We start from the raw sequence: 12216 nt of genomic DNA, 5'->3' as shown, positions 1-12216 counted from the left end.
AGCTCGGTGTCGACCGAGTCATGTGAGAAGTCTGCAGTGTCCGAAGATAGTCTGGATGTCCGGAAGCAGCATGCCCGCTGTTCATGATCCAATGACTGATTACGTTCCTGGGACGTCATAGGCCTCCCCCATTGATGGCCACCCCACGCTCCAGCTGATGGTGAGGGGTTGTGGGGTGAGACATGACTGGTTCTGTAATATTGCGCGGGCGGGAGCAGAATTTCAGAGCGTCTTGGTCGCGAGTCTGGCACGATTCTGGAGAGGATAGTGGGTGCGCTTGGGGTGAGGTATGCTGGTCAGAATTCGGTGGCTCCGGCGCTGGCGTGCTGGCGCCGGCATGGGCGCTTTGGATACTCCACTGGCACTGCGTGCTGGGTGGGAGTGACGCTAGCCTGTAGGCTGTAGTTGACAGAGCTCGGACAGACTTTAGTGCTACTTGACCTCTGCCCCGGTTCACCGGCTCTGCGGTTCTGCGGACTCTCTGTAGCCAAAGCGACCCTGATCAGGCCCAATCGCCCAGTGCCTATGCAACCCCTACCAACTTGCACGCTAGCACGCTAAGGAAGGCGAAAGCCTCGGTGCCCGAAACCACACACGAACCCTTTTGCCCCAGACTACTCGCAGGAACACCGTCCGTTCGTTGACCTCCATCCTGACTTTCGACTTCTTGTCACCACCACCACTCTTCACCTTTCTCCTTTTCCGACTTTTTGAACTTCCATCGGGTGCACAACAGCGTCCACTGCGACACTTGCGACACCACCCCATCCACACGCTCTCGCCATGGTCTGGCGGACGACTATAATCACCTGCACCACTTGCTTCCTCCTCGGTGAGTAACCGCAGCTGCAGAGTGTCGTGGACGTAAGCTCACACAGTGCCTTTGCTGTCGGTTTCGCTTGTCTACGATCGTAATCTCTTCTCTGTCACTGTTCCGCCCTTGTGACCATCTCGAACGCTGCGCCCCTCTCTCTCACACCTCGCTGTGTCAATTCCTTGTCGGCATCTCGAATTACAGGAACGACGTTCACGCACTGGATCGCGGACCACAATGTGCTCTGGAGCTCACCGTTGACACCCGCCGCGCTCGAGCAGAGCATACGATACTACGGCATGCTCGCCGGTGGCACAGCGGCCCTCGGCTGGGTGTACCTCGGTGTGCTGCTCGTTGCGTTCATCGCCGCCGCGGGCAAGCTGTGCTCCGACTGGGGCAAGGGCGGCGAGGTCCTGTTCGATGGCGCAAGCGTCTGTGAGTAGTGGTCTGGGCGGGCCGAGCCTGTGGGCCGAGTCTTGGGGACCGAACGTGAGAACGTTCGTCACCGGAAAGATTGGCCATCGGGCTCTGGAACTTGTCCACCGTCGGCCCGGGGCACACAGAGATAACGGGTTTCACGATATCGCTGTGTGCCACGGTGCGAACGCCCTTGTGTGCTGTGCTGACTCGCAGTCCTTCTCTCGAGCATCATGTACAACCAGGCGACTGAGGTGTACCCTAGTGCGTACCAAGCTGTTTTGCTCCACTTGCGCTCAGCTAACCCCGCAGCCTTCAAGTCGTTCCCGACGCCGCTCCCCGCCGAGCTGACCGAGCACGAGCTCTTCCCCGGCCTCGCCGGCGCCGTCCGCGACCTCGCCAACGACAACATCATCACCGCCGTGATGCTTACAGGCATCATGTTCCTGCAGGCCGGGCGGTACTACTCGTCGCGCGGCTCGGGCGAGCACTACCCGCGGAGCGGGAACACGAGTGCCGCGACCTCTGCCGCGCCGACGCCAAAGGCGTCCCCCAAGCTCGACACGGTGCGCCTCTCGCCCGTGTCGGAGCGCAATGCGACGCCCTTCCGCGAGCTGACGGAGGAGGAGTCGTTCGAGCTCCGCGCGCTCGAGAGCGACGATGCGTCACCAGTGGTGCAGGCGACGGCCACGAAGACCAAGAGCAAGCCTAGGCGGCGCTAGGCTGGACGCTGCACCAGTCCGCGGCAGAAGCGGCAGGATCGCAGGATGTTGGACCGATTGCGATCAGTCCTAGGCGACTAAACAACTAGCGTCCGTCCCCACCCGGGGCCCATCGCGCATCCCCGCTAGTACCAGTCCTGCCGTTACCGGCCGTCACCCGCTGCGCTCTACCCCAGCCTACTCCAAACCCACGCTCACGCTCTCACCCGGCCTAGACCTTTCATCCTTCATCCATCCCTCTAACCCCATGGCGCCTCAACGCAGCGCCCAATCTCTAGACTAGACATCCACCCACCCCCTTACAAGCCTATAGTTTTTGCCAAAGTGTACTCCGTACGCGCCAGCGGGCGCTTAACTCTGCCCCAAACCTCTCTCTCCCCACCATCTGAATACCCCCCCTTTCTCTCTCGTTTATATCTAAGGGATGCCTATGCATGGTCTCTACTGTATGACAACGTCTGTGATCTGCTTGATAGAGTTTTAAATGGAAAAAATTGGAAGGTGAGTTTCTAGCTTAAATGGCGAGAACACCCTTGGTCGACGGGACGTCGTTGGAGCCCGTCTCGGTGATGGCCATGCGGATCGCGAGCGCCAGCGCCTTGAAGGACGCCTCGGCGATGTGGTGGTTGTTCGTGCCGCGGATCGAGTCGACGTGCAGCGTCACGCCGGACGCGAACGCGAACGACTCGAGGAAGTGCGAGATCATCTCGGTCGAGACTGGGGTTAGCTCTGTCAAGCTGCTTTGGAGCTGGACGTCTCTGGTATCTGCTGGTTGGCAAGGCCAATTTCTACTAGTTTGCTGTTCCGCTGGTCCCCAACATCTAGTCCCAGCAGCACGCATTCCTCGAGGAGCAGGACACCACGAAACCGCATGCCAGTCAACAGGCTGCAGAGGGTATTGGACTAGTCGCAGCACCGTCGACGCGACAACGAAACAGCCTCGCGACCTCCGGGCCGCTCGGAGCTGAGAATACTCACGATCTCCAATCTTCTCGCGGGTGAACGGCAGGTGGCCGACAAAGTACGGGCGCGACGAGATGTCAATGACGGCGCGGGAGAGGGCCTCATCGAGGGGCGCGTAGGCATAACCGTAGCGCTTGATGCCGCGGCGCTCGCCGAGGGCCTTCTTGAACGCCTCGCCGAGGGCGATGCCGCAGTCCTCAACCGTGTGGTGGTCGTCGATCTCGAGGTCGCCCTTGCACTGCAGGTCGAGCTGGAGGCCGCCGTGCTTCGAGAGCGCGGTCAGCATCTGGGTGTCAGCTAAGCATTCACGTGCGCACAGCTCGAGCGTCGCAAGGATACAATCCGAAGGGATAGTGGAGAGGCACTCAGTTGCACTCTCGCTCATGATCACGGCACAACGTCTCTCCGCTAGATTACACTTACGTGGTCGAGGAAGCCGACTCCGGTCGAGACGTTGATCGCCTGCTTCTCTCCCGGCGCAACGTCCAGGTTCAGCGTGACGGCAATGGCGGTCTCTCCGGTCTTGCGCTCGACGGAAGCTTGGCGGACCATGGTTGATGAAGTGTGGGTGAGGTGAGAGGTGTCGAAAACAATCTGGTTTCCGATCGGTTAAGCCGAGCGGCGGACGTCTCGACTCGGTCGGCTTCCTTCCTCTCTCTCTCGCCCGCCAACGGCCAACGGGCGGCTCAAGATTTCAGCCGCCCGCCGCCCAGCGTCCGCTTCGAGTGCCCGCTCGACTTTTGCTTGGGTGGCGGGTTTCCGTCACGTGACCTGGGCCACGCGAGCGCGCCCTGACGCTGCCATGAGGCAGGAGGGTCAGTGCGGGCAGGGAAGATGACGGCAGGGCTGATTGGACTAGGACGCGTCTGATTACGCCCGCGACGCCCGAACGACGCCCTATGGCCAACCCAACGAAAGCAACGAAGATTCGTCCCAGCTCGACAGGCTCAACTCCACAGCTCAACAGCTCACTCACATCGCAGGAAACGCTGCTCTCTGCAGCGAGACACTCGACCCCCTCCCCATCGGCGACGAAGAGGACGAAGCCAGGTGTAGCTCGCTCACACTCGCCTTCGCACCACACCCATCGCGCAGCGTCTTCGTCTTCCCCGTCTTCCTTCTCCGCAACACAAGCGACACCCACGCGGCCACAACAGCCAGCGTACCCCACCCCCACTCAAAAGCGGCGCGGGGCAGGCCATGCTCCCCAGTCCCGCCTCTACCGTCCCCAGCCACACCATGACGACCCCGCCATCGCCAAAACGATCGCGCGAGGAGCCCAAGTCTGCTCGCCAGACGCCAGTGAAGCGGCCAAAGACGGCGCCGACGCCGCCGCAAGATGCCGACTCCCGCAACGGCAAGGACGAGATACCGACCCCGGCGCTGCTGTACCATCTCGCGCTGAGCGCGCACGCCGCCGCGCACCGGCACTACACCCAGGCGTTCGTCCCGCCCCATGTCCAGCTGTCCGACGCCCCGCTACCCCTCGAGTCTGGGCCGTATGTCTCAGACCCGCACGCCCTGTCGACTGCGCTCGGTTTGCTCGTCGCTGCCCTCGATATGCTCCAGGCGGCGCTGCACACGCCCGCCCTCAGCGATGTTGAGCACGCTGCGTTCGGTGCCGAGTTCGCGCACATCGGTATCAAGGTCCTTGAGACTGTCACCAGTGCCCAGCGCCTTCGGTCAGAGAGCGTGCTCGCTATCGACGAGAAGCGCCTGCTTGCTGACGTTGACGACACGATCAAGACTTCGGTGAGTTATCTTGGCTGCTTCTTGAAACTGACTGCAGCTTGTCATTGCTCAGCGTTCACCGCATACACGGCGGTTCAAGTACGCCCTGGAGCTCGCTAGCGCACGCTTCGCATTCATGAACGTGGGCTGAATCACGCATCTCTCAGCTAACAATCAGGACAAGATCAAGGTGGGCCGCCGCGTGATCAAGAACGCCCTCGCAACGACACCACACGAGGCGTTCATCCACCGGTACCAGCTGCAGCTCCTGCTGCTGCAGACGCTCGAGGATTCGCAGTCGAACGACTTCTTTAGTGCGGCTGAGGACCTCATTGTGAGTTCGCATAAGCGTATCGAACTAATGAGCAGAGGGAAGCCCGCTCCAACGGCCACATACAGCTGGTCGAATTCTGCCACTTGGCACGTCTGCGAGCGCTCTTCGTACTGCGGAAGTGGGATCGTCTCGAGGCCGCGATGAAGGATTGCGCGACTGTGTTCGGCCTTCCGTATAGCCCGCAGGAGATTCCCGAAGTTGCTGGGTCTGGATCGTCTAACGAGCGACTCTGGCGCACGATCGTCACCATCCACTACCTCTCCTTCCGTGCGCTGTACGAGGGTCGTTCAGGTGAGGACTCGACCGCAAAGGCGTGCATCGCCAAGCTGTTCATCGTCATGGACATGGCCGAGGAGAAGGGCACGTTGCGTAAGCTCCGCGCCAACGGCGGCATTGTCAAGGTGAGCTACAACGTCCAAGTCCTCCAGCTGACAGACAGATGCTGCTCCGCGACTCGTCCGGCGCACAGACGTACCCGCTGTTCGTGCAGACGACCCCGGTCAATATCCTATGGGGCCTCGCGCACCTCGTCACTATCACTAGTAGGCAGGACTTCCTGACCCACAACCAAGGGCCATGCAGGGTCATACTGCACGCTACGCACTTCCGCCGCTTCGAGAACGAGGCGCGCCAAGGAGAGCTATGGGATCTCGGATGTAAGTTGTAGAGTCCAGGACGATAACTGACAACAGTCTCCTCCGTCCACGGCCCACTGGACGCGCTGCAGAGCCGCCACGAAGTCATGATCCTCCGCGCTGAGATCATGATGGAGCAGGCTCTTGCTCATATTTTCCGCACAGAGCTGGAAGAGGCGGACAAGGTGAGCTCCTCTTATTGTGGCGAGCTGACATCCGCAGCTCCTGCAGGAGATCCTCGCCCATCTCCGTGATACGAACCTATTCAAGACGTACTTCCCGCAAGTGTGCATGTTGCACGGCCAGCTTGCGCACCAGCTAGGTCTCGCCGAGGTTGCCGACCGGTACTACTCAACGGCGAAGGGCTCCGTCGCCGCCGGCTCCGAATTCGGTCTCGTTGTCGAGGTCAACCGTCTCGCGGCGATCGGGGAACTCGAGCAAGTTACCGAGGACCCGAAGAGGATGCACACGGTCAACGTGCTCGCTGACCAGTGTCGGTCGGGTGACAACATGGCATTCCACGCCATGGGCAACTTCCTCTCCAGCATCGCAGACCCGGAGCGTGTGTCATCCAAGTGAGTTCTCCGGGTCAACCATCAACTGACGTCAGGCGCAAACTTACCACGGCGTACAAGCAGGCGAAGCGGATCAACTTCCGCATGCTGTACGCTCTCATCTTTGCGTTCACGACGGGCATTCACCTGTACGGCGACCAGGAGCGTCAACTCCGTCAACTGGAGACGGGGAGGGACATGACGAAGCTCCTCGGCGGGCAGGAGCGCGAGGACGAAGTTGGCCAGCCAATCCTTGGCTATTGGTACACGTTCAAGCTTATCAGTAAGTTGGATAGCACGCTCCTAAACTGATCCACAGAACTCTACCGCCTCACGCAGAGACTCGAGGAAGAAGCGAAGATGAAGGAGAGCTACGCGAAGCACGCGGCGAGGATCAAGGAGATGAAGGCGTTTGGCGCCAAGCGCTTCGCCAACCTCCCAGCAAGAAGGCGGAAGGAGAGGGTGCCCTCCTCCCTTGGCAAGGAGGTTGCCACAGCATCGAACACAGATCATTAGCATTAATCACGCATCACCCCGCACGGCTGTCAAGTGGCCGTCCGGTATCTCTGTTGTAAAACTTTATCTGTTCATAGATGAACCCGGTTGTAAACACACACTTTTGACGAAGTGATGTAATGATATTACATGTCATGACGATGGTATGAATGGCGGTATACATGCTTAGGAGTTGAGAGGTGCGCGAGCAGGCGTGCTGGGCCGGGCGCAGCCGTGCGATGGCGGAGAGGGGACCAGAAAGATGATGCGAGGCCCGTAGGCGCGGGTTCGAGGATAAACTAGGACTTAGGAGGCGCGGGCGATCAGCTCACCGCCGAGGCCTGCGGTGTAAGCCTCCCATCCCTCCATGTACATGTCGACGCCCTTGCGTCCCATGCTGCTGTCTTTGGGGACCTTGACGATGAGGATTTCTCCGGTTCCGACGCCCGGGACGTTGTTCACGCGCTTTCCCTGGAGGAGGAGGCCGAGCTTCTCGTGGTCGACACCTCGTCGGACGGAGGGCTTGGAGATGAGGTCGATGCGACGGAGCACCGGCTGTCCGGCGCGGTACCTTGTGGTCAATCCAGAGACGGCGGGCGGGGACGGGGAGCTTGGGGAATTCGGCGGGGGCAGGGTGCGTCGGTCCGCCGAGGGAGACGTTGGTGAGGAGGCCGTGACGGAGGAGGACGGAGGAGATGCCGAGCGCGGCGTTGTTGTAGGGGAGGGACGTGGACGCGAGGGCGGCGCGCGACGTGTTCCGGATGTGGGTCAGGATGCGGTGCGGGGGAGTCGGCATGGTGGGTGGTGTGCTCGAACGGCGTCGGAGTGACTTTGGGCTTAACTAGATGACTTTTGACTTGCGCGCAGACGAGCAGGCCAGAGGTCGAGGGCTGCAATCGACAATCCCATGACCAGGGACGGTTCAGAAAAAAGTGCCACACAGCGACCTCCACCTGCCTGCGAAATGTATCACCGAAACTTCCCGATATGAGGGCGAGCTGCAGCCTACCACCCAGGAGCGCCCGGATTGGGTGGTGCGGTGGATTTCCTAAGCCACCGAAAGCAGTCCCGGGCGCGAGTGGTGGTTGCACGAAAAAAGTTGGCAGACTTGCCTCTTCCTTTCTCCTCATCTTGCCTCTCTTTCCTCACAACTCCCTCCCACTCTCCCTTTCACCCCCCACGATGTCCTTCGTCGCCAACGCCGTCGCGGGACCGAGCCGAGTGCGTGTCGCGCGGTCCGCGTTCAACGCCGCGGGTTGCGCCAGGCATCAGTCGACCGAGTCGTCACCCCAGCCCCACCGGGCTGGACCTCCTAACTCGGATAAGTTGGATAAGATTGAGATGGGCAACCTTGCGAGAGCCTGGAAGGCTAAGACGCGGCAAGGCGACCGCGATCCTGCCGTCTTCGAGCACAACTACAAAGTTTGGCTCCAGACCGTCGGAGCAGTCTTCAAGAAGGGGGGAAAGAAGGGCGAGAAGGCCAAGTGGCTCGGAGTAGACATGGTGAGTACCCTGGCTCACGCTCGTGAACCCCCAAGCTGACAGCCTTTCAGCCGTTCGCCACGAACCCGTCATTCCAGCCGCCGCCGCCCATCTCGGACGCCATCCTGACCCAGATCGACCAGGAGCTCCGCTCAGGCGAGAAGACGATTGGCCAGATCGCGACTCAGTTCTCCGTCTCCAAGGCGAGGATTGAGGCGATCGCCAAGCTCAAGGAGGTCGAGGCCGAGTTCAGGCGCCAGGTGAGTTAATGCCGCGACTTCGGCCACACTATCCACTGCTCCACTCCCCCTCTTCTCTCGCTGTGATAGTTCGCTCTCTTCTCAGAGTGGACACACGGTCTCGCCTTCCCTCTCTCACTGATGAGAAACATGACATGACATTCTTTACCTAAGACACACTATGGGAGCTTCCTCCCTTATGGTTACTCAAACATAATTTCTTCACTTCCTGATGCTTCCTTGCCCCCCTCTGTGGCCGTCGTGCCCTCTAGACAAGGTGTAACCCGTGCTGACGCTGTCTTCCTCTCGCGAACGACGAACGATTTGCCGTGTATTTGTCTCGTATCTTTCGTTTGAACCCCAGGTGAGTTATCAATCCATCCCCGACACTACCTTCTATGATGAGCGAGATCGATTAGTCTTGAAGACCCAAAACGTGGTTAAACAACCCCTCAAATGCATGGCTTTCTGACCCCTTCCCCCACATCACCTCAACTGTGGACGAGAAGCTGACAAACAGAACCTTCCGCTCAACAAGGCGTACCAGGCCGGAATGGAGCGGCTGCTCGGCTGCTCGATCCCTTACGACCCCAAGCAGGAGAAGGCGCCCTCCCCACGGGCGCTGCGCGATGAGGAGATCGCTCGTGTCGGGCACGAGTCGACGGAGGCCGAGATCCAGGAGGAGGAGCGCGGCGCCCTTGGTTCGTTCGGCGACCTGCGCAAGCAGTCGGACAGCCAGGGTCTCGAGAAGGAGGCGTGGGCGTTCGTCAGCGAGGCCGAGTACGTCTCGGGCACCTCGGCGGCGCAGCAGGCGATGGACCGTGCCGCGGAGCACCCTCCCCGGCCGCCAGCGCCCGAGACCCCCTCCAACTACAACAAGCCGGGCAAGCACGTTTTCCGGTTCATCGACACCTCGAAGAAGGGCCAGCAGCGCCGTGCGGCCCAGCAGGCTCACCAGAAGTAGACGACTCACGACGCATCGCAACGCATCACCACCCCATTCATCATCAATCAGTAGCAGTAGTAGAAGTATTAGCATCAATCAATGCAGCAGCATTAGGCATTAGGCAACTCATCACCTCTGAACTCTTTTTCTGGGCATGTCGCACGAGTCGCTGGAAGGAACACTAAATTTGGCTCGCCTGAACAGGCACGTCCGGCCGGCGCGACCAACCGGCAACCCTGATTCGTACATCACGGTCGCCCAAGGGTGAGCGAGCGTATTTGGTTCTGCGCCTAGCTCAGCTTTGCCTAGCGACGGAGGAACGGTGAGGGACAGAGTTTCGGGGTGTCTGTGTGCCCGTGTTTGTCTGCTTTTCTTGTCCGCAACTGGAGAGCGCGATAGACGTGATTGCCGGAACATCGAGGAGCAAGAGCGCCGCTCGCAGGGTTTGAGGAAGGGTGCGAAGCAGGTGCACAGGTCTAAGCCGGCACCTCTGCTGTCCATGCTGCGGAGGGCGCCGTTCCAAGGAACGCGACCGTCAGGTTAGTTCGAGACCAGTGGGGTTCGGAGAATCGGAAGTGCATTGGCGGCGCATGGGCTTTTCTCGTCGCTTGCTGATCAACGTCAGGACGTCAGGTCGTCAGGTAGGGCTTGCGACTTGCCAAGAAGCACCATTTGACACTTGACTCACTACCACTTGCCTGCTCACCCGCTTACTACTACTTACCGCACTCTGCCGCAGGCATCGAACACCGGACACCGGGTATCGACCTCTACGCACGGTTAGCTTGCCGAGCTCATCTTGTCCATCGGGACCTAGCGCCAAAGAACAAGAGGGGGAGAGGGCTAGCGGGCAGTGGAAGTAGTCATGACAGCGGAGTACACCCGAGTTCCGAGCTCACCGCCGAGCAATGGGACGCGGTCCCCGCGGCCTACAGCGAGCCCGCGGCGGTGGGCCTTACGCATTGTGCTGGCGCTCTTCGGCGCGGTAGTCCTGCACTACGCCGTGCTCGGTTTCCGTGCTCAGCACATGGCCCCTCGTCCGCATGTCCCGGTCGTGACGGAAGACAGCGATGCGATTTTCGCCGAGCTTTCCAGTCCGTCTGACAGTCCTCCATCTGCTCTCGACTCTGAAGTCGCAAGTGCAGAAGACGTCGAGGAGGATACGAAGGAGGACGACCGGCTGAGCGCCGAGACGCTCCAGATCCTGGGCTCGCTGCCCCGCGGCGCGTACGTGAAGGACATGTACCCTATTCGGACTATGCGTGCCTTCCTCGAACTCGCCGAGCTGGAGGTCAAGCGCGCAGGCGTCGACACGTGCCGCGACCGGCTCGGCGTGCCGCTCATCACCGAGTGGGCCAAGACGGGCAAGGCGGCGTGCAGGGCGCCTGAACGGGGGACAGGGACCGAGCTGCGCTCGTCCATCACGCCCGCCGACTCAGAAGTTACGGGCACGCAAGCGCGACAGGGACGAGACCTGGCCCGACAGGCCATCAGCACGAGGAGCGAGGAGGAGCGAGACCCGCGCGAGCAGGGGAGCATCACCTGCCTCAACCCCAAGGACGGGCGCGGCTCCTCCTGGTGGGCGATGGGGAGCTATCCCTGCCTCTCGACCGGACTGCAGACGTCGGGCAATGCGTCTCGCTTCGCGACGCCTTTGGACTGCACCCTCCCCCGCTCAAGGGACAAGTACGCGCTCGCGAATCTCCTCGACGTCCGCTCGGAGGTACAATGCAAGGAATGGGTGAACACGACGACGTTTCTGGTACACCGGCGCGACGAGTGGAATCCGTGAGTCACCCCTCCGTCCTTCCCAGCTAATGTTAGTTTCCACGTCGCCGAGGACATTCTCACGGCCCTCCTCAACCTGCTTATTGTCGGGACGGCGGACCCCTCCCTAGCCCAAGAAAGGGTACAGCTCGCATTCAGCGACGAATTCGCAATCGCGGGAAACCACTACGCGACCCTCTGGGACGGCATTGGGGCGTACTCACCGCGTATCCTCGAGCTCGACCCTTATGCCGACCAGACGTGCTTCCGCCGCCTGATCCACGGCACAGCGCACAGCGCGCCGAGCATCCTGACCGTCATCCCCGTGCATCGCTTTGCCGGCTGCGCGAGCGCGATCACATGGGCGGGGAGTCACTACATGCGTTATTTGATGGGGTACCTACCCCCGGGGCTGCCCCCGGGGCTGCCGAGTCATTCCTACGCCGTCGACGTACATGGGAGTGGGAGTGGGAGTGAGGCGGACGGAGGACGAAAGATCATCCGAGTCTTGTTCCTGAGCCGACTGAAACTGGACAAATGGTTCTTCCGCACAAGGCAGTACTCGCACTGGCGCGGGACGCGACATATCTACAACGAACCTGCTTTGCTGGACCACCTGGCTTCTGAGTTTGCCGGGATGTGTTCTGACGGCCGGTGCGACTTTGAGCGGATAGATGACGAGCCGGACCGATGGCTTGCCCCTGCCGCTTCTGTCTCGGAGGATGACGTCGGCACCGACGCCCCAGTGATCCGGTTTTCGGTGCTTGACCCCCTCCTTGTCCCGCTCGAGACGCAGGTGGCGTACCTCGCGCACACAGATGTGGTGATTGGAGCACACGGCGGCGCGCTCGCGCTCACGCTCTTCACGCCCCCCGGACGCGGGGCCATGGTCGAGCTCCAGGTCGACGAGATCTATGAGCGCAACTACCACTTCAAGAACCTGTGCTACCAGCTCGGAAGGCGGTATCAGGAGCTCCTGGTTGAGAACACGGTGGATCCGGGACCCGTCTGGGACGCGGTGAAGGAGCAGGTCGAGCTGTTGCTGTAGAACGTTTGTATGAACTATTACATTGCATTTGCCCAGAAGACTACGGAACTGTCCTGGTCTCTCTCGCTG

General features: G+C 60.8%; 6 protein-coding genes across 6 annotated transcripts; 4 read left to right on the top strand and 2 right to left on the bottom strand.

Moving 5' to 3' along the window:
* Positions 1-1113: 1113 nt before the first annotated feature.
* A1Q1_04295 (uncharacterized protein) lies at positions 1114-1953 on the top strand (the record flags this gene model as incomplete). The annotated part of the gene is made up of 2 exons (XM_014322672.1): positions 1114-1249; positions 1448-1953. The coding sequence occupies 2 exons, from the start codon at positions 1114-1116 to the stop codon at positions 1951-1953; spliced, it is 642 nt and encodes a 213-aa protein (XP_014178147.1).
* A 514-nt stretch (positions 1954-2467) lies between these two features.
* A1Q1_04294 (imidazoleglycerol-phosphate dehydratase) lies at positions 2468-3468 on the bottom strand (the record flags this gene model as incomplete). The annotated part of the gene is made up of 2 exons (XM_014322671.1): positions 2468-3202; positions 3340-3468. 2 exons carry the CDS (start codon positions 3466-3468, stop codon positions 2468-2470), a joined length of 864 nt encoding a protein of 287 aa, XP_014178146.1.
* Positions 3469-4155: 687 nt separating this feature from the next.
* On the top strand, positions 4156-6686 carry A1Q1_04293 (uncharacterized protein; the record flags this gene model as incomplete). The annotated part of the gene is made up of 9 exons (XM_014322670.1): positions 4156-4668; positions 4721-4789; positions 4832-4981; positions 5047-5382; positions 5451-5523; positions 5564-5637; positions 5709-5801; positions 5848-6178; positions 6490-6686. 9 exons carry the CDS (start codon positions 4156-4158, stop codon positions 6684-6686), a joined length of 1836 nt encoding a protein of 611 aa, XP_014178145.1.
* Positions 6687-6971: 285 nt separating this feature from the next.
* On the bottom strand, positions 6972-7461 carry A1Q1_04292 (ribosomal protein of the small subunit, Mrps8p; the record flags this gene model as incomplete). Its single annotated transcript, XM_014322669.1, has 2 exons — positions 6972-7187; positions 7237-7461. The coding sequence occupies 2 exons, from the start codon at positions 7459-7461 to the stop codon at positions 6972-6974; spliced, it is 441 nt and encodes a 146-aa protein (XP_014178144.1).
* A 386-nt stretch (positions 7462-7847) lies between these two features.
* A1Q1_04291 (uncharacterized protein) lies at positions 7848-9350 on the top strand (the record flags this gene model as incomplete). Its single annotated transcript, XM_014322668.1, has 3 exons — positions 7848-8168; positions 8219-8407; positions 8907-9350. 3 exons carry the CDS (start codon positions 7848-7850, stop codon positions 9348-9350), a joined length of 954 nt encoding a protein of 317 aa, XP_014178143.1.
* A 1009-nt stretch (positions 9351-10359) lies between these two features.
* On the top strand, positions 10360-12147 carry A1Q1_04290 (uncharacterized protein; the record flags this gene model as incomplete). Its single annotated transcript, XM_014322667.1, has 2 exons — positions 10360-11120; positions 11259-12147. 2 exons carry the CDS (start codon positions 10360-10362, stop codon positions 12145-12147), a joined length of 1650 nt encoding a protein of 549 aa, XP_014178142.1.
* Positions 12148-12216: the final 69 nt, after the last annotated feature.

This window comes from Trichosporon asahii (assembly GCF_000293215.1).
Source record: "Trichosporon asahii var. asahii CBS 2479 unplaced genomic scaffold scaffold00070, whole genome shotgun sequence".
NCBI lineage: Eukaryota > Fungi > Basidiomycota > Tremellomycetes > Trichosporonales > Trichosporonaceae > Trichosporon > Trichosporon asahii.
This window is presented reverse-complemented; position numbering and strand designations above follow the sequence as displayed.